Source organism: Apostichopus japonicus, chromosome 16, assembly GCF_037975245.1.
Source record: "Apostichopus japonicus isolate 1M-3 chromosome 16, ASM3797524v1, whole genome shotgun sequence".
NCBI classification, from domain to species: domain Eukaryota; kingdom Metazoa; phylum Echinodermata; class Holothuroidea; order Aspidochirotida; family Stichopodidae; genus Apostichopus; species Apostichopus japonicus.
In genome coordinates, this window is record NC_092576.1 from 31,608,891 (window position 1) to 31,630,149 (window position 21,259).

General features: G+C 39.8%; 2 protein-coding genes and 1 non-coding gene across 3 annotated transcripts in view; 2 read left to right on the forward strand and 1 right to left on the reverse strand.

The window, feature by feature from the left end:
- LOC139982518 (uncharacterized) overlaps positions 1 to 21,259 on the forward strand; it is a 105,644-nt gene that overhangs the window by 33,822 nt on the left and 50,563 nt on the right. The window contains exons 5-15 of the mRNA XM_071995411.1: positions 10,576 to 10,646; positions 10,936 to 10,994; positions 13,612 to 13,731; positions 14,924 to 15,132; positions 15,719 to 15,792; positions 16,472 to 16,530; positions 17,282 to 17,401; positions 18,111 to 18,319; positions 18,915 to 18,988; positions 19,428 to 19,486; positions 20,300 to 20,419. Of these exons, the coding sequence (XP_071851512.1) occupies positions 10,576 to 10,646; positions 10,936 to 10,994; positions 13,612 to 13,731; positions 14,924 to 15,132; positions 15,719 to 15,792; positions 16,472 to 16,530; positions 17,282 to 17,401; positions 18,111 to 18,319; positions 18,915 to 18,988; positions 19,428 to 19,486; positions 20,300 to 20,419 (1,174 nt within the window). The remainder of the gene's footprint in view (positions 1 to 10,575; positions 10,647 to 10,935; positions 10,995 to 13,611; positions 13,732 to 14,923; positions 15,133 to 15,718; positions 15,793 to 16,471; positions 16,531 to 17,281; positions 17,402 to 18,110; positions 18,320 to 18,914; positions 18,989 to 19,427; positions 19,487 to 20,299; positions 20,420 to 21,259) is intronic.
- LOC139982139 (uncharacterized) overlaps positions 1 to 21,259 on the reverse strand; it is a 272,671-nt gene that overhangs the window by 8,923 nt on the left and 242,489 nt on the right. The window lies entirely within an intron of this gene.
- Positions 7,882 to 7,954, forward strand: Trnak-cuu (transfer RNA lysine (anticodon CUU)). The gene has a single exon. It is a non-coding gene; the product is annotated as a tRNA-Lys (tRNA).

Consider the following 21,259-nt stretch of genomic DNA (forward strand, 5'->3'; position numbering starts at 1 on the left):
TTACGAATTGTCGATCACAATGTAGAAGTTATAATTTATTGAGTTTATACTCAATGTACAACTTATTCACTTGACCGTATAGCGAACAAAAAACCTGAAAAAATAATATCCTACCATAGTTAAGTGTAAAGCAAATAGCCTAGCCACCTCGGCGGTTACGGATCTCACGTAACTAAAAGGTTCCCTGGCAACGTGCCAACAAAAATGTTAACAAACAGGTGTTACACAGGGGATGAGCTCACAGTTGTTGGGAAGGTACCTGGGCAAATTCGCAGCACATGTACCGTGGTACAGTAGTTGGGTATAGGGTTAAATACTGCAGTTGTAAAAATGTACGCATAGTGCACGCTATTCATTGTTAGGCAGTCTAGAAACGGGGCTTTGCTGAACGTTGTTTGTTTCATAATATCGGAAGTTTTGTAAGTTGTACTTTTTAAAGATTGAAAGACAGATTAAATCTCTTTTCATTTTATAACATAATATAGCTACTTTAACTTGTCATTTTAAAATTTTCATCAGTTTCGTGACAATTTAAATAAAAAAAGTTGTCAGTATTTTGAATCCTCAACTGCGAATTTTTTCATCGCCAGACATCGCAAAAAATGACAACAATTTTCGGGGGCTTTCGCCCCCAGGATCCCCACGAGGGGTTCTACCCCATGACCCCACCATAGCCCTAAAACGGGCCCCTGGACACCACGCCTTTATGCTCGCACGTTACGCGTGCTAGGCAGGCGAACACCGGCGGGAAATCGGCAGTTTGTTCGCGGAAAATTGAACAAGGTTTTCCAACACTGCTGAACTGTGCAGTTACTGTATGCATCATGTTCAAGGTTTTCACGGAGGCCTTTGAGGAAATGAATGGTTAGTACAGTGTATAACCAGTGGCTTGCCATACACTAATGCTGTTAGTAGGCCAAGGTTCACGAAGGTCATTGGTTATATTCGCGCGCCGTAGATGTGTTTTTAGATGTTACGGAGAGTCAGGTTTCCATGGATATTAATCGAAAATGAATCTGAGTTTAACTGACGCTAAAGAAATGGATCGTCTTGGGCAGATTAACAAATCATTGCAAGTATAAATAAGTACAGGTAGCTCTGCTGTTAAAAAGAAAAGTTCAATATCGGTTTGCTGTTATCGGCAATTAGGCAAAATTTTACCGATACCGATATGCTGCCGATATTGCAAATATCGGCCGATACCGATATTGAAAACGATTATCGTAGCAACACTGGTAGGCTATAAATAATAATAATAATAAACAAACATTTTCTAGTTAATACATTGATCGCCAACATTTGGTCCGTTTTGTGGTAATTAGAAACTGCTATTCAATATTGGGGAACTGCTATGCAACAAAAATATTGTATAGCAATTGTCGAAATTTGTTGCTATGCAATTTTTTGGCCATAAGTCGAACACTGACCACGACCGTGGCGTATATCAACCGTCAAGGGGGCACTCGATCCCTGGCCCTCCTACGCAGGACATGGGACCTGCTCGTCCTCTGCGACTCCCTTCGGATCGGCCTACGGGCGTCCCACCTAGCAGGGAAAGACAATATACTGGCAGACGCACTGTCCAGGGGGTATCTAGACAATGGGGAATGGGAGCTCTCCCGAACGTGGTCCGACCACATATTTCACCTGTTCGGCAGGCCGTCCGTCGACATGTTCGCGACGGCCAAGAACGCCAAACTCCCGACGTTCTGCTCCAGATACCACGACCCACAGGCCTGGAAGACCGACGCCCTAGTCGTCTCATGGGCGGGCCTCTCCATGTATGCCTTTCCCCCACTGGGATTACTCCGCAGAGTTCTCACGATGCTTCGGGACGTGGAAGCGGACATGCTTTTGATCGCACCTTGCTGGCCCAATCAAGCATGGTTCCCACTCATCATCGAAATGCTGGTGGACCTACCATACAAATTCCCACCGTCCGCCAAGCTCCTCTCCCAACGGAGCGGCCACATAACCCACCCCGACATCACGAGCCTCCATCTAGCTGCGTGGAAACTCTCCGGCTCTCGCTCCAGACAGCGGGGTTTCCACCGGAGGTTGCGGACATTGCAGTGGATGCCCGCCGGCAGTCCACGGTTAAAACATACGATTCTAGACTGCACCGATACTATGTTTGGGCCGGGGACAACGCTGCTGATCCCGTGGAGGCCTCAGTAGACCAGGTGGCGGCCTTCCTACTCGAACTCTTCCGAGAAGGGAAGCAAATAAGTACAATTAGAAATTACCGCTCCGCAATAGCAGCGGTTCACAGCGGATTCTCGGATGGCTCCTCAGTAGGAACCAACCCGGTCCTCCGCCAGGTCTTAAGGGGCATGTTCCACAGACGCCCTCCCAGGCGCCGCCTGGCCCCGTCATGGGCCCTCCACGAGGTCCTGACGACCCTTGCGGGCTCTCCGTACGAGCCGTTACACAATGCTCCATTGGACACACAAAACTCTGTTTCTGATCGCGGCCGCCTCTGCCAGGCGCAGAAGCTGTCTCCACGCGCTCACCCTCCAACGGGGGTTCACGAGGTTTGAACCAGGAGGAGTCAGATTACTACCTGACCCTCACTTTCTCCCAAAGAACCAATCAGTAACCTTTACCCCGAACGAGATCTTCCTACCGAGTCTGTCACAAGCCTCGTCAATCGCGGAAGACAAGCGCTGGTGCCCTGTCCGAGCCCTTAAGTGGTACATAGAGAGGACCAAACAGCTACAGTACTGATTTCGCTTAACTCCCGTTAAAATTCGTTGAAAGAAAAATCACCGAAATTCTTCGTTTTTCACCGAAATTCCCCGATTTTTATCGATTTTTATCGTTTTTTATCGAATTTTATCGATTGGTTATCTCAGTCATTTCCTTCGTGGAATTTTCAACGGTACGTTGAAATTCTTTTTTAAACGAAATAGAAGGTCAATTTGTGGTTACGCGAAACGTCGGAAAACGCGTAACTTCGTTTATTAATATCAGTTAGACTTTGGTTCAGTCGTTTGAAAGAGGGAATATTTTCAAAAACATTCTCATGCTTATATGAGTAGTAACACTCACAGAAACGTGTAATTAAACTGACGGGGGAAGTTTTCTGACTGTGAACCCCAAACACAGTAACATAAGTCTTAACTTCGCCAGGCCGTTAGAGAGGTTGCAGTCAAAGCTATGTACCACGAGGCACCCTTCCAAATAAGTTGAAGTTCTGTTTAACCATTTAAATAACAGTGAATGGACATATACAGTAAACTTGGTTTACTTGCAGATTACGAAAAATAGTTATTTCTAAGAGATGTAAATTTGGTTTTTAATGAGAGTTGAAGTATGAAACTTTGTTTCCGAGCGAAAACATGTTACTTGAAGCAAAATAATGATGCCCCGCCCATTCTGCGAGGACGCTTCCATTTTTCAAAAAGGCGTTTTCTCTTTTTATTTTTTCTATTTTGTTTACATTTTAAACATGAAAATTATTTTAAAATATGTGAAGAACTTAGTAATGTACTGCAAACTATCTATAAAAAACAGAAAAACGATGTTTTAGGCATGAATAATGTGTTCAATATAACTAAAGTAGTAGGCCAATAGTCATAAGCTCATGATAGTGTCGTCAATTCGTTTTCCCAGTTAATATGTGTGACATATATCACCCGTGTACATCGATCAATGGCATGTTGAAATCCCGTGTGAAAATATGTTGACCCCAAAAGACGCAAATGGTCGTTCTAGAAAGTACCGTCATAACATTAACAACACAAGGCCAGTTTGCTCTCTCAGGTCTGCACGTGTACAGCCATTTTTTTCACACATGGTATTATGCTGTGCATGCATTGCGGGCGGGATTGCGGCAAACATAAAAGAAAATGAATGAAAATGAAAAACTTACGATATTTTTCACAAATATTGATGCTTACCTGTAGATAAGTGCTTCCTCACAATCAACGAGCCGCCTTAAAATTCGCTCCGCTTACGTAAAACTTCTATATATATAGCACATGGAAAAACCCGAGATTTTACACACATAATTCCCACTGACATTGGTCACAGAACATAAGTAGGTCATTGAACTCTGCCCAAGTTCATAGCACCATGGGAACAACACAACACATTGAACATGATGTTACATCTCCCGCCATCTGGACGCCGAGTGTAAATTTTGATGTTATATGCAAATTATGAATGGTACTGCGCAGCGCGATTAAAACTTAACCTATTGCGACACAAATTTTGGCTGTTGTTGCATTAACTTTTGTATCAAATGTAAGGTACTGTATCATGTATGTGACACAAGAGAAAGAAAATGAAATCGGAGGCTGCTCAAACCAGTTTCAACTTGATTTTTACAACCCATCGCACAACACGTGCGTGCGTAATTTGTTTTCTTAACATGACTTTTAATAAGTAAGCAGGAAAGGTGGGTAAGTTTACTAATTTAGGCGAGTTTTTGTTAAAAATCTTGTGATAGATAGACAAATATATTGTTTTTTTCTTCAAAAGTTACGATGTTGCCAAAGGCCGAGTGATATAAATTCAGTGATCTGAACTTCTGAACACCACGAATACTGATCATGTGTGTTATTCTTTTCAGCAATTATTACACGAAAGGTTCGCAATATTATTGGGCCTAATTAGTAATTAACATACATTGATCGAGTGTCTTGTTGCCTGAATTGCTACCTGCTGGGGAAAAAAACCTTAATTATTGTACTCATTATGTCCTATTTTCATTAAAAGTCGAGTGACCGTGCGTCGAAAAAACCCGCGATCGGGAAACGGCGTTTAAACGTTAAACCGACCGGCAGGCGATACGGTGAAACGGTTAGCGAAATATCTGTTGGGTCACACCCTTACTTAAGCACACACAAAAACGACCTTATTGAATGAAAATATACTAAAAACCATATCGCAAAAACACAAAATCGCTTATAACTCGAAAACGGAAGGAGATATCGACTTTTGTCGGCTGTATAGGGATTTCCTAAACCGAATTTTGATGCGCTCTATCCACCTGTGTCATTTATGAGCTTCTCTGACGTAAGCTGCAGTACGTAATTTCTCTATACCAGTTCCGCGAAATTTATTTACTGTACGCAATAAGCATCGTTCCCTATGTTTTCTTTCACAACGAATATTCAAAGTTGTGCTCCACACGCTTCACAGATGTTGTTTTATGTCGTTCATTTTCAATTCTACTTTAAAATTACCTTTTTCGAACGATGCATTGCATGCTTTATTAAACATTCCTGATTAGTAAAACTAAGGAAGGATATTCAAATACGTATTATTTTCATTTGATATGATTTTATGAGCTGTTCCACTTGAAAAACGATGATAAAACCGAAAAACAAAAACATTTACTTCTCATGTGACGCATACCGGGAGACTCATAAAAACTCCCCCTTCTCATTAAATTAAATGTACATGCCGTCAGGCCAGTTGAAAGCCGTCAGGCTAGTTGAAAGCCCTCCCTACTAATGTTTGACCAGCTCTTCCCAATATACAATACTCAAATAAGCAATGAAAATATATTCATTTTCCACAGATTTCTACCCAACGTGGGTTCCAAGTCACTGCTTTATTTTCTTAGTAGTCATGGATACAATTGTTTGCAACTCTCTTGCTGGCCAGGTGTTTCAAGTTTTATTAATAGCACGACTTCTGATTGGTTCATTCAAGATAAACTTTCTATCCCTGCTGGATTGTTGTACTTATAATATGAATGAATATTTGGTTTTCAGGTAACATCCATTCCATTACGAACAGTAGGGGTAAAATAATGTTTGCTTCTAGAGGCAGCCAGCCAAAGGTTCAGATAAATACTATGCTAATTAACAGATGGTAGGCGTGAATTTGACAAAGCCAGGTTTATGATTGGACTAAGCCTCTCAAAAAAAGTTTGGTGGTGGGGATATCCAGGGTAGGGAATACACATGTTAGCAGCAAACTGCAGGTGGCCCAGACCCAGGCTGCGACCTAAATACCAGGGCAGTCCATCTGCATTCGCGGGCAACTTACAGTAACGGGTTAGGGGGGAAATAACAGGATGTTTTTTATTTTTGCGTGCATTGAAGCTGGGGGAGATTTTTTGTACGGAATGCGCTCTCAGAAAAGTTTGTTTAGTGAGTGATGTTCTGTAGTAAACGGTACTGTAGTACGTCAAGTAACACAGGAATTTATTGGAAATAAAGATCTCTTTGATATCCAGCTACGACTGTTTCATTGTGGATATTTTGTTTTTATTTCTAGTTTTTCTGACGCTGCGTTCCTTGGTGAGCTAACCTAAACTTATCTTAGTTTAATACTAGCCTACATATAACTTTAGAGTCGTAGAATGTGCTTATTACGATCGATCAAGACTAGTTTTTATTATCCTAGCCAAATCATTTTTCAAACACCTAGTAAAGAACTTACTCTATCTACAATCAAACTTTTGTAACATTTGTAATATTCCTCTACAACTTCTGGTAGAGTCTGAAAACGGCTGTAGTTAAACTAAGGATTCAACGCAAGTCACAACCTTGATATGTCTAGAATTGCCTTTGCGGTTTTTGATCGCGATAACTTTCGTGGAATTTTCGTTGAAACTTCGTTGACAACCCGTGCCCGCAGTAGTCTAAATCTTGTCAACGAAATTATTCGTTTTTAACCGATTTTCAACTTTTTTTTATCGATTTTTAACGTTTTTTATCAATCGTTGATTTTTTTCAACGGGAGTTAAGCGAAATCAGTACTGTACGTACCTCGGACAGGCTCTTCATTTTACCGCGGTCGCCTTACACCCCGGCCTCAAGGGACACCATTTCACGGTGGATGGCCGACTTAATTCGTGCCCACACCCAGCCTGGGGAACCCGTCCGGGCGCACGACGTCCGAGGCCACGCCACGTCCAGGGCGTGGTTCCGGGGGGTTCCCCTGGAAGATATTATGAAGGCGGCGGCCTGGAAGACCCCGTCTTCCTTTGTCGCCTGTTATCTCACAAACACCCCTGCCACGGAAGGGGATTTTGCCCGAGCGGCCCTAGGTCTGCCGCCCGCGAGATCCTCGACCCACCGCCAGGGCTCCTGTGTCACAAATGCATAGGTTATATGAGGTGAGGGAGTACGCGCTGTGAATTCCCCAAACCTTAACCGGTTTGTGAATTAACGAGCGACGTACTCACCTCATATAACATCCCGACCCGCCTCCCCACTATGGGGGACCTCGCGGACGGAGCCATACAACCACGTCGGATACCCTCCTCGGATACTAGGGGAACTGGCCACACAGATATGACCATGTGACGGCCTTTCCCCCCAGGAATTTTTGAGGGATGTCGTGGGGTCCCGCCTACACCCACCGACGACCCACTCTGGACCCACTTCGGGCCCACTCAGGACCCACCTGTCACCCACCACAGCCCACCTAGGGCCTCTTCAGGTGAGAATGTTTTTGGTTGTATCCTCGGGGTTTCCGCCCCTTGGTCGATCCTCGATCTCCCCCTTCTCCGTCCGGTGCCGCACCATTGCGGCCTGGAAATTACGGAAGGGAGATGGCCACACTCACATACAGACAAATTGCCAGATGCTAGAGCGAGGTTAATACGGTAATGCATAGGTTATATGAGGTGAGTACGTCGCTCGTTAATTCACAAACCGGTTAAGGTTTGGGGAATTCATCGGTCCTCATATTAACGGCAGAAGTCCTGATGCGTTAGCACCAGCAACTCGCCCAGGACGAGAACCAGGTCACGAGACCCGAGGCAGGACAACTCCTGCTCATGCTGAGCCCTCTCATAAGGCTAGCCTACAACCAGTTGCTAGGGGGCGATCCGGTCGGCTAGAGCCCAACGCGGAAAGGTCGTCCCAGCCATCAGACCGCCCTCAGTGGAGTCAAAGTTTCGTAGGCTGTCCCTTGGCCCGGCTAGCTCAGTCGATAGGGCATGAAACTCTTAATCTCAGGGTCGTGAGTTCGAGCCCCACGTTGGGCGCCACTTTTCGCCGGAAGCTTCCAGCATAAATTGCAAGAGGAAACGGCTCGGAGAGAAACCCTGGCAACTCAAAGTTACGATCCTCAGATAGGTTTAGAACTAGACCACTACGGCCGAGGGAAAGCAGTCCCCCAGGGGCAGAGTCCAGGGCACTGAGAAGAGGCGCTCCGCGGGCAGGAGTCGAGGTTGTTTCCATCGACCTTCACGGCCATGGATAGCAAGAGGGGCAAACAAAGCCCCACCAACAACCTCGCCACTCGGTCATAGGCCTGCCCACCTCACCACAGAAAACCGCTGGTGGGGGCGAGACTATCAAACCTTTCCCACCGATAGGAATCTATCGCAGCGGGTGTTGGACACTATCGCTCACGGGGTCAAGCCCCTCAGCCAACCTAGGTCAGGCCAAAACACTTCCGCATGGAAACCCTAAACATTACCTTACCCCTTCTCAGGAAGGGCATATGGGTGGCGACTGTAGACTTAAATAATGCCATGAACGAAGACCTTTGTCACTTCTTAGCCTTCCATTACCCTGGATGAGGTTACCTTTTCAGGGCACTCCTGAGGCCCCCGAAGGTCTTCACCAGAGTGGCGGGAGCCACAGTCTCCTTCTATACGTCTGCCTCGACGACTGGCTGATAGTAGACAACTCGGAGTCGGAAACAGCCGACAGCGTATACTGGACGATCAGTACCCTTCAAGAGCCGGGGTGGATCGTCAACGAGGAGAAGTCCCGACTGACTCCTACCCAGACCATCCCATTCCTGGAAGGGGTAATAGACTTCCCAATTGGGGTTGCCAAACCCTGGCAGGAGAGGATCAACGCGATCGCTTCTACCGCAACAGTTCTCGCTGTTCCTTATTTGGCTTCAAGCCCTTGGACTACGGGCAAACACGGTCGATGTTGTAAGCTTCTGCAGGTTGCGCATATGCCCACTACAGTCACACCTCCAGAAGTTGCCAGGCCACAAAGATCGGGACATGACCACACCGATCAGCAGTTCCGAAGAACCAAACCCTTACCTCCAAGGGTTGGAACACACCAGAATACTGGAGCCAGGGAGTTCCATTCACTATCGACCTACTGTACCGATCACTGTGGTGACGACAATTGCCTCCCCTCAGGATGAGGGGGGGGGGCTCACTGGAGCTATCGTACGGCTGGGGGAACTGGGACATTGATGGAACGGTCCTACCACATCAACATCCTCGAGATGCTGGCAGTGAAAGGGGCTCTGGAGTCCTTCCACGCCCAAGAACGGGGCACATTGACCACCATCTTCTCAGACAACACGACAGTGTTGGCATAGCTACATCAACAGACAGGATGGCACCAGGTCAGAGAGATTGTGCACTCTGGCATGGGAGATCCTCACCACAGCTGCAGACTCCGGCATGGCCCTACGGGCCTCTCATATAGCCAGAAAGTAGAATGTGATGGCCGAGGCTCTGTCCAGGGACAGCTCGACCCCGGCGAGTGGACCCTTTCACAACGAACATGCGGCAGGATTTCCACATGTTCGGCAGACCTCTGATAGACTTGTTTGCGACACACGGCAACAATGGGCTGCCCATCTTTTGTTCCAGGTGGTTCCACCTGCAGGCCTTCCAATTACAGTAGCGCCAGGTCCCTGTCGTGTGACGGACTGGAGGCTTACATCTTCCCCCTCTTGGCATGATCAGCCAGGTACTGAGGGAGATCCGCCGCTCCAGGGGCAGATTCACCACAGTGGTCCATTCTGGCCCCGCTGACCCTGGTTTGGGAAGATTCTCCAGCTCCTCGCGAACACCCCGGCGATCCTGCCGGACACACCACATCTGTTGTCCCAGAGACGGGGGAAGCTGGCTCAATCCAGACAGCAAGGGTCTACAATTAGTTGCCTGGAAATTGTCCGGTCTTCCCTCAGACAGAGAGGACTTTTGCCGCCAGAGGGAGAACAACCGTGGCGACTTACGTTTCCCACTACTGAGATTCGAAGTATGCCTAACGAGACAGACTCTGCCTACCTAGGCCTCTCTAACCTTGATCGCCGACTCCTTGCTCACACTGATTCAAGAAGGGAAGCAGGTTTTCGACGATCAAGAACTACCGTTCGGCTATTGCCGCCCTCCATCAGGGCTTCCTCTACGGCTCCACGCCAGGCAACAAGGCACGCCTTGACTAAGGCGACTTACGAACCTACGGTTCGTGGGGTTTGGGTAGTTCCCGACCCCTCCTTCATCGCCAAGAACCAGGTTCAGGCTTTCCTCCCGGGAGACATCTTCATTCCAGAGATCAAGACCTTCTCTTTGATCCCCTGGAACAGACAGTTCTTCCTCCCTCGAGTGCCTTACTCAGCAGCCTCGAAGGAGACCTTGTCCTGCTGATTGGTGGAAACTATCCGCCCTCTTGCTACAGGTCCAGGCAGATCTAGGGCTCACGACATCAGGGGTTTGCTTGAATATTATTATTTGTAAGCATATATACTTGAATATTATTATTTGTAAGCATATATACTTAAAATTCTGGGTTTATTTACGTGCATATTTACACACAGTAATAAAATATCGCAATGGACTGGTTGTATTATCTGTTTCGTGGAAAATAATAGCAGTCATGATCAATCTTTTCTCATTTTCAGGTTCAGTCAACTTCAGCTGCCAATCTCACCTGAGGCTTTTACAGACATTATGAAGACTCGGAATATTCAAGGTAAATGAAAGAGAATGAACAAGATTAATTGATGAAATGTTTGTTTGTTCATCTCTTTGTTTTTTTGTAAAAGCTTGGTATCTTTATTGGTAACATCCTTTGGTCAATTGATACATATTTAAAACCAATAAGGTCAAAGAACTTTAACAAGTAATGATAAGTACATACAAAGACAATGATGCATCTTAATTAACTGAATAGCATAGCATAGAACATAGAGAAGCGTTATGTATTTAGCTATCTATATATTGTGATAACCAAAATATGTGTATTTCATTCTTTCATGTAGTTCGTTGGCGTCCGTTTGACATTGACTTTCATTTGGATCTTCAGATTGGTCACTGGGAGGTAAGGGTTTCAGAGCGTTAGCTCGTCATATAAATCCATAAGCAATGTTATATATTGTGAGTATGTGTATATGTTTGATAAGTTGCCTTGTAAATAAGACCTGGCAATAATAACATTAAAAAACAATAAACTGCACTTCAAATAACAAGTGAAAGTTGTAAATACATCAAACTGGAGAAGCGGAGCAAATGCAATGAGCTAAAAACTGATGAGATGATAAGTCATTGTGCTCATAACCTGTGCTGTGTGTTGTGCTGTTACATAACTTTTTCCTCTCTCTGACAATGGCAAGTATATATTTAGTAGCAACATATTGTATATACGAAATACGTGTTTTTTGTGTATACTGAGATAACTCAACCAACATACTGTTCAAATATAAACTGCCCTTCCATTTTAAAAGAAAAAGTACTGAAAACAAGTTTCACAACATTGTGTTATACAGTATAAGTTTTGGTCAGTCTGTAAATATGCTTATTAAATGTAATTTTACAGACAGTACATAAAATATGTCTGAAACTTATTGCCAGTTCCTTCGACTGTACCCTGACAGATTCTTATCTACGGCTATGTTAGGACCTACGGCAACACCCTCTGTTAACATCGAGGGTCTTCATTCAATAACTAATCATTACTTTAAGCTCGTAAGATGAATCAAGCACCGCTAAAAACACTATACATAGAACGATGTAATGCATGGAGATACATCATATCTACGTTAGACTAAAAGTTGGTTAGTTTCTATTGTTTGGTGGTCATCACTTCTTCAATAGACTGTAGGGAGTTGACTAAAATCAAGTTGATTATAAAGTTGTTGAGCAATGCAATGTATTTTGAATGGAGTGTATTACACTTTTGGAAGGGAATCCTCGATATCTGCATCCCACCTCAGATAAGAGCACTATTTTTTGCAGCTAGAAATATTAAGCAACATATCAAATGTTACTCCAGCGACAGCAACCACCAAATATGCAAATTGGAAAGGTTACATATACTTTATAAATTTAAAATGGCATAAAATGTAAGTAAAGAAAGGCTACACGTAGATACATAAATCAGACCCTAGTAACCTGATGACAGGAGATGGTAAAACCGCTATGCAAAATATGCTACACCTCATGAAGGGACCTGTGGTTGACAATGATAATAACATATAACATATATGCTCTCATTATATCGGTATTGCTATCTTTTTGTTGGCAACGTCAAATCTTCAACGTAACGGTGGATGGTCGCATCATTTATGGTTTGTATTAATCACACATAGTGTTTATCATATGAAATTTTAGGAACCATTTTTATGAGACAATGTTGGATGAATTAAACAACGAAACATGATGGAATAAAAATAAAACCAGGGTGCAGCCGTATATTTTCAATTATTTGTCAAACATGCAAGTACAACATCTCACAGAATCTAGTATGCATGTGAATCCGATCTATAATCATTGTTTCACCAATAATACATGTCCTTAAATTAACTATAAAGCAATGTCAAGTTTGAAGATGTTTGTTGTCAGTAAGCTGGAAAGGTCTAAGTTAAAATTTGGCAAACACACATTAAGACTTTTAAGTCCGAAGCTGTTACCATGCTCCACATTGTCGTCATTGTTATCAATTGGTCTAAATAAACACATTTGGAAAGAAACGTGACAAAATGAACTTTGGCAGAAGCGAGACTGTGTTGTTACTATGTCACACTCCGACAGCTCATGTACATAAGACAATCCAGAATATACACAAATATGTTTTGTAATTTAAAATCTATCGTCAACAGCAAAATCGATGTTTTCTTCGTGAATCTTACATTATCTGTCATTAAAATAAGTCTATAAAGATACATAGAAAGGTCTCACCGACTGTTTTTGGTAAAGGTATTAACCTGTATGGACCGGCTTTTTGCAGACATTTTTGGTAATGCTTGATGTGGTTGGTGAGTCGTGAAATGCTGCTCTCCTGTAAGGGTCCTGGTGACCACAGTTAAAGGTTAAACTTAAATGGTGCATTATTAGGATGACATAGAATAAATGTTATGTCTTTAAATAAGAATAACGTGAAGGTTTTGATTATGAATATGTTTGAATTTAAAAACAAATTCCCAATTTGACTGTTTCACCTTAATGGACGCCCCAGCACCGGCCCCACCAAATTAGACACCCTCCCTTTTGCTCATGCCACTGACAATTGTTGTACTGACAAAATAATTGCTAATTAATCTTTGTGGAATTACTCAACGCTCTTGAATACCGTATTCGTTATTATTACCGGTTTTACCATGCTACCATCGTCTTGCTGTTCTCTGTCGGTTAAGTTGATTAAATTCAGGTGAAAAAAAAAATTAGTCCGGTTGTGCATCACTCAGTGACAGTAACATTATGTTATACAATCTTCTGCAGCAATGAAATTGGTGTAGTTTTATCTTTTTAAAATTTCTTTATTAAAAATAATGCAGAGCAGTCTTTACACCTAACGGGTAGACAATGACTGTACTCATGTCAATTGAATAACTAAGTCATCGATGTAGATTCTGCATTTATATACCAAATTAAGTTGCACATATTTGTTATTGTTACATCATGCGACTTTTGTCAGCTCATTTTATTTGTTCTACACTAAGGTTGTTGACATTCAGGTGTTGGAAAATATTCGTTGCAGTACTGTGTCTATCGATGGCCAAAACAGCAAGTTACAACAGAGGTCAACTGTACAGCTCCTTCATGTGGCACACAGACATAATGTAAGTGTATTCAAGAGTTAAAGGGCATTCTAAAAACGAAAATTAATTTTCCCTGATTGACTTAGTAGGGGCTTTTATTAATTGGAATTGTTTTCCAGCTGGTTCTATCAGCTTCGTAACGTTTGGAATACATGAATGACTTACAACTGTCTAACAAAATAAGTTTTAATTTCAGAAGCGGAAATGATATCGTTGGTCATTCTGGAATAAACCGTTATTCAAAACATATTCCAGACTCTTCAATCAGAGACAATACTGCTATTAATATACAGTAGATGCACCGTGAACATCATGATTTTTATGATGGATAGTCTAAAAAAGTGTCATTTAACGTCAATATAAAAACTAAAAACATAATATGGAGATTTAATTATGAAAGAATTGATTTAAACTATCGACAGTTTTTAAATATATTGTCAAAATAACGGCGTGAACAGCAAAATTTATACAGAAATTAAAATTATGAAAGGACATGATAAGAAAAGCACCAGGTCGTCCAAAGTTTTGGTGAAAGGGTGGTCTTTTTGGAAATATTTGAAGTTTGAAAATGAGAAGTTGAAATCATAGGGTCGAAGTTACGAGAAACAAGTGCAATCCTCGCTATAAAACGATTTTAATGTGAATCTAATCTAATAATATAATTTCAGTCTCTTCACTTCCAATAGCTTCAATAGTAAAGATATTATCATTCTTCTGATTTAGTTTGGCTTATATTCTTATGTTTATGTCGTCATTTGTATGCTGTAATTTTACTTGAATATGCTTACAATTTCATGTTTTCTTTTTAAATGTTTACTCCTTCAATAATAAAGGAAAGTTGAGATCGATTATAATATGTACGTTGTGTATAGTCTGATCTATTTCATGCGTTCGATTATTTGAAAGATAAAGCTCAATTTGGAATTAAAATTTGCGGTAAAAATTGATGCAGCTGAAGTTTCGAGTTTAATTTGGCATGACATACTGATTGTGACAGTCAAATGATCGTGACGATATAAATACAATAGTACGGTTATAGTTAAGTGCTACTGTAGGGAACGTCTGCGTCATCCATCCTCCTGAATAGCAAATCATCATTAAATATATCTTGCTATAAAGATAATTAGATCCCATGTTGGGTATGCAAAAGAAATGTCTTTGCTGGTTTGCTTTAAACAAGGAAGATAAATACTTTTTGTATCCTTCCTAACAGATTCCGATATCCTCTTTACTATTCAACAAATCGTTTAAGACGACTGATAATGAAACCATTATATTAAATACTGGGATACGTGTAACCAATCTGCCGCCATTACAGAAGATACATGATGTGGATAACAACGGTTGCAATGCAATCACAGATCAGGATATTGCTAACATATTGAAATGTGTAACTAAAGGTCAACATTTTAATGAAATATGGTAAGGAAACTACTCAATAATTGATGAAATAAGCTACATCACTATATGAAAAATTGATACTTTTTCGTGGTGCCTCGTATATAACTGTCAATGCAAAATCAACTTCTAAATATTTAACTTGCCGGACTGAGTTTTAAAGTTCTATATAAAAGTATTATAAATCATTCATAAGTTAATTTACTTTTAAGCATCGGTATTGGTCATACGTGATATAAATGACGATCAACACTATTCGTTGCCAGAGAAGTTAAGCTGTGTTTGTAGGGTTAATTGTTAACGTTTAGTCTTTCAATACCTTTACTATTTCATTTTGCTTCGGTTAACTTTGACTCCAAGTATCCGCAACATTTAAAGCACTTTAAGGTTTGTATGTAAAAAAGCAAAAGGCAAAATAGTTTCACCTTACATCATAGTCAACAACTAGGTCATGAATATTCCGGTAAATCTACATATTTCATCTTTCACCAGAATAGAGATTATATTTCTTAGAGAAACAAAACCATTAATGACGTTTTGAAAAGTTAACTGTTATGATTTATTACATAAGTGTGACACATGGCTTTTTTTCATCCTTTTCATTTTACAGCTTCGAGGGTTGGCTTATGCCGGTTTCTCTCTCATCTGCTCTCACAAACTGGATGTTATCTCTGGCACTTTATGGTAAAATAGGTTTATCGTAAAGAAAGTACTTACTGCATAAGTCTAAATATATAACATGGTTTTCATCGCCTTTTCTTGTACCAAAAAGAGAATTAATCTTTGTCTTCAGATGTGCTGAAACCCCTATCCAACTTATGTTGGTGGATTTTAATATAAGCTTATGTCACATAAACGGCAAAGTGTGTGAGACGTGTGAATGTCGATATGTAGAATGATTTAAAGTATCAATAATTATCTTAATATGAAAGTTCAATTTTAAGTTGTAAGAACCCTGGAACTGTAGATTCAAACTGTCAGCTTAGGTAAACACTGATCGAAATGTAAGCAGCTTTCTTCCATCTAAGTACCATTGTGGGGTGTTACTTAAACGTATTTTTGATCAAAGCTGGTAACAGAACGTTTTTATAAAAACAAATTGATATGTATAGCAAAACAAAATAGTTTCCATCTCAAAATGTTTATTTCTAAGGACTGTTAGAGAGTTGCAAATCTTTGGTTAAAAGCATTTTTATCCCCCCAAAAAACAGAAACTATTTCAGCATATAAAACTTATGTTTTCTTTGCAAGGGCATGGAACATGGTGCTGTTTATGTGTTCTTTGGAGGACAACTACTCCGATAATCAGTTTAAGCATTGAAATGTTGTATAATTTGCTTCATTCTATATGTTTATCTTTCAGTTTCGTGGCATCCATATGACAAGGACTTTCGTCTGGATCTGCAAACCGGTCACTGGGAGGTACAGTATATTCTGTCTTTTTCAGTGTTTTTCACTTGATCTAAAATAACATTATCTAAAACGTAGTGTTTAATCAACAACATCCCCCCCCCAAAAAAAAAAAAAAATCTCTTGAAACATGGAACTATATTTTATATTAAGTTATATGTATAATGTAACATTGCATAATATTGCATAATATTCACATGAAATATTATAAGGTTAAGCACTTGGTAAAACATTACTCCAGTCAATGTACGTTTTAACCTAACTGGACGAAGAAGATGGGGAACCCCCGCCCTACAACCGCCACACCAAATTGGACACCCTCCGTTTGCACAAGCGACTGATAATTTTTTCCCCAACATGGATGGAATTTTCCAACGCTTTGCCATACCATAGACTGTTCTAACTACATGTTTTACCCTGTTACCATTGTCTTGTCTTTTTGTATAAAGTAAGGTGATTAATTTCAGGTGAATACAAATATTTATCCGGTTGTGTATCTCTCATTGACAGAAAGAAATTGTTGTCAAACACTTCTACTGCAGTGAAATTGGTGTAATGTTATATTTTCCTGAAATTAAAAAAACAAACAAAGTAGAGCAGTCTTGTCACCCAAATGGAAGACAGTGATTGTAATATTGTCAATTGAATAGCTAAGTCATCGCTGTGGGTTCCTCCAATGCAGTTTTTTACTATATTGTGTTGCAAATGATGTTATTTTACTTCTAGCGACCTTAAACTCTTGTTCATTTTGTTCTACGCTAAGGTTGTTGACAATCAGGTGATGGAGCATATTCGTGACAGTACTGTATCTATCGATGGCAAACACAGTGTGTTACAACAGAGGTCAACTGTACAGCTCCTTCATGTGGCACACATACATAATGTAAGTGTAATCAAGATTTAAAGATGCTACTACTGAGAAAAATAATATTCACAGCATGGATGAATTATAGAAGCAGAAATGATATCGTCAGTCATTTTGGACCAAACCGTTTATTCAAAACTTATTCGAGACTCTTAAATCAGAGACAATACTGGTTTTAATCTGCAGTAGATGCACCGTGGTTTTTCATGATGAAAAGTCCTTATAGTTGTCATTAAACGTCAGTGTAAAACTAATATCAGTAAGAAAAATTATATGGATGTTTAATTGGGAAATAATATATTTAAACTATGGACAGTTTTCACATATATTGTCATAACTACGACGTTTGCAGCGAAATTTATGCAGAATTAAAAACTACGAAAGGACAATATAAGAAAAGCACCAGGTTATCCAAAGTTTTGGTAAAAGGGTAGACTTTTTCAAAAATAGTTGAAGTTTGAAGATGAGAAGTCGTCGTCGTCATCTTCATCATCATCATATCATTTCAATCCCTTTACTTCCAATAGCTTTAATTGTGAAGATATTATCTTTTTTTTTTTTTTTTTTGGCTTTTACTGTTCTTATGTTTATGTCGTCATGTTTAGACTTATGCTATAAATATATCTTGCTAAGGTAGTTAGATCCCATGTTGGGTATGCAAAAGAAACGTCTTTGCTGGTTTGCTTAAAACAAGGAAGATAAAAACGTTTTGTTTCCTTCTTAACAGATTCCGATATCCACTTTACTGTTCAGTAAATCGTTTAAGACGACTGATAATGAAACCATTATATTAAATACTGGGATACGTGTAACGAATCTGCCGCCATTACAGAAGATACATGATGTGGATAACAACGGTTGCAATGCAATCACAGAACAGGATATTGCTAACATATTGAAATGTGTAATGAAAGGTCAACATTTTAATGAACTATGGTAAGGAAACTACTCAATAATTGATGGAATAAGCTACATCACTCTATGAACATTTGATACTTTTTCGTGGTGCCTCGTATATAATTGTCAATGCGAAATCAACTTCTAAAATATTTAACTTGCGGGACCGAGTTTTAAAGTTCTTTAAAAAAGTATTATAAATCATCATTCATAAGTTAATTTACTTTTAAGCATCGGTATTGGTCATACGTCATATAAATGACGATCAACACTATTCGTTGCCAGAGAAGTTAAGCTGTATTTTTAAGGTTAATTGTTTACGTTCGGTCCTTAATACTTTTACTATTTCAGTTCGCTTCGGTTAACTTTGCTTCCAAGTATCTGAAACATTTATAGCACTTTAATATTTGTATGTAAAAACGCAAAAGGCAAAAGAATTTCACCTTACATCATAGTCAACAACTATATAGATCATGAATATTTCGGTAAATCTACATATTTCATCTTTCACCAGAATATAAGTAATATTACTTAGAGAAACAAAACCATTAATTTAGTTTTAAAAAGTTAACTGTTATGATTTATAACATCAGTGTGATACACATGGACGTTTTTCTTCCGTTTCATTTTAAAGCTTCGAGGGTTGGCTTATGCCGGTTTCTCTCTCATCTGCTCTCACGAACTGGATGTTATCTCTGGCACTTTATGGTAAAATAGGGTTATCCTAAAGAAAGTACATACTGAATATGTCTAAATATATAACATGGTTTTCATCACTTTTTCTTATTCTTAAAAGATTTTTGTTTTTTTCTTTGTCTTTAGATGTATTGTAAACACCTATCAAACTAACTGGTTAATGTTAATATTTAAGCTTATGTCACATAAACGGCAAATTTATTGAAAAAAGTTTCCATCTCAAGATTCAATTTCATTCCCAAAGACTGCAAGAGTTACGAATATTTTGTTTAAAGCATTTTTATTTAAAAAGAAGCAGAGACTAGTTCAGCATTCAATCCTTGCATTTTCTTTGCAAGCGCATGGAACACGTTGCTGTTTATGTGCTCATTGGAAGCTCAACTAGGACAATAATCAGTTTACGCATAAATATGTTGTATGATTTGCTTCATTCCATATGTTTATCTCTCAGTTTTGTGGCGTCCATTTGACAATAACTTTCGTCCGGATCTGCAAACGGGTCACTGGGAGGTAAATTCTGTCTTTTTCAGTGTTTTTCACTTGATCTAAATAACATTATCTACAACGTAGTGTTTAATCAACAACACCACAAGAAAACTCTTGAAAAATGGAACTATATTTTATATTAAGTTATATGTATAATGTTACAGTGATGTAACTTTTTTTCATGTTTTTAATGTCAATGGAGATACAACGATATAGGCGATCTTTGATTTGCAAACAAAGTATTGTTATGAAGTGCTTAGGCTATTTGCATAATATTAGCATGATATTGTATAAGGTTAAGCACTTGGTAAAAGCATAACTCCAGTAAATATGCGTCTTAACCTAAATGGACCAAGAAGATGAGGAACCCCCGCCCACCACAGCCACACCAAATTGGACCCCTCCGTTTTGCGCATGCGACTGACAATTTTTATCCTGCCAAAATAGTTGCTAATTAATCTTTATGGAATTTTCCAACGCTTGATGTTTTACCATGATACCATTGTCATGCCGTTCTGTACAAAGTAAGGTGATTAATTTCAGGTGAATACAACTATTGATCCGGTTGTGTAACTCTCATTGACAGAAAGAAAATGTTATCAAAAACTTCCATTGCAATGAAATTGGTTATATTTTAATTTTTCTTAAATTAAAAAACAAACAAAGTAGAGCAGTCTTGTCACCCAAATGGAAGACAGTGATTGTAATATTGTCAATTGAATAGCTAAGTCATCGCTGTGGGTTCCTCCAATGCAGTTTTTTACTATATTGTGTTGCAAATGATGTTATTTTACTTCTAGCGACCTTAAACTCTTGTTCATTTTGTTCTACGCTAAGGTTGTTGACAATCAGGTGATGGAGCATATTCGTGACAGTACTGTATCTATCGATGGCAAACACAGTGTGTTACAACAGAGGTCAACTGTACAGCTCCTTCATGTGGCACACAGACATAATGTAAGTGTATTCCAAATTTTAAAGATGCTACCACAGCAAAAAATAATATTCACATGATGAATTATTTGGGGCCCTTTAATTAGAAATGTTTTCCAGCATGTTCAATTCTCTTCGTAACATTTGGAAAACACGAATGACTTACAACTGTCTAACATAATAATTTTTAAATTTAAAATTGGGAAAGATATCGTTAATCATTCTGGACTAAACCGTTTAATCAAACTTATTCCAGACTCCTAAATCAGATACAACTGTGTTGTTAACCTAACATACATGCACCTTCAGTATCGTAATTGTTTTGATGATATGTCTAAATAACTGACATGGAAAGTCAATATTTTAACTCTTCATATTAAAAAAGAGTATTATTGATATTCAATGGTGAAAGACTCGGCTGAAACTGTACAATTTTCACATAAATTGTCGAAACTACGGCGTTCGCAGCAAAATGTATACAGAACTAAACACTACGTAAGGACAAGGTAAAAAACTAGGTCATCCAAAATTTAAGGAAAAGGGTAATCTTTTCGGACATAGTTGAGGTTTGAAGATGAGGAGTTGAAATTATAGGTCAAAGCTATTAGTGCTGTGCCGTTTACACGTTTAAACGAACGAAACGAAACTATGATATCAACTGAAAATTAAATTATTGGCAAAAATCGCGTATCAATTCCCGTGTTTATTTTGTCTACTATGCGAAATAACAACACAACTTACGATCAGTCGAATCATAAACCGCGAACGTAATCCTACTTTTGTCCCCCCCCCCGATGTATCCGGCGATATGAATGGCTTAAACTTGAACGCTGTTATCCTTTTGTGAAAACTTCCTGATTCGCG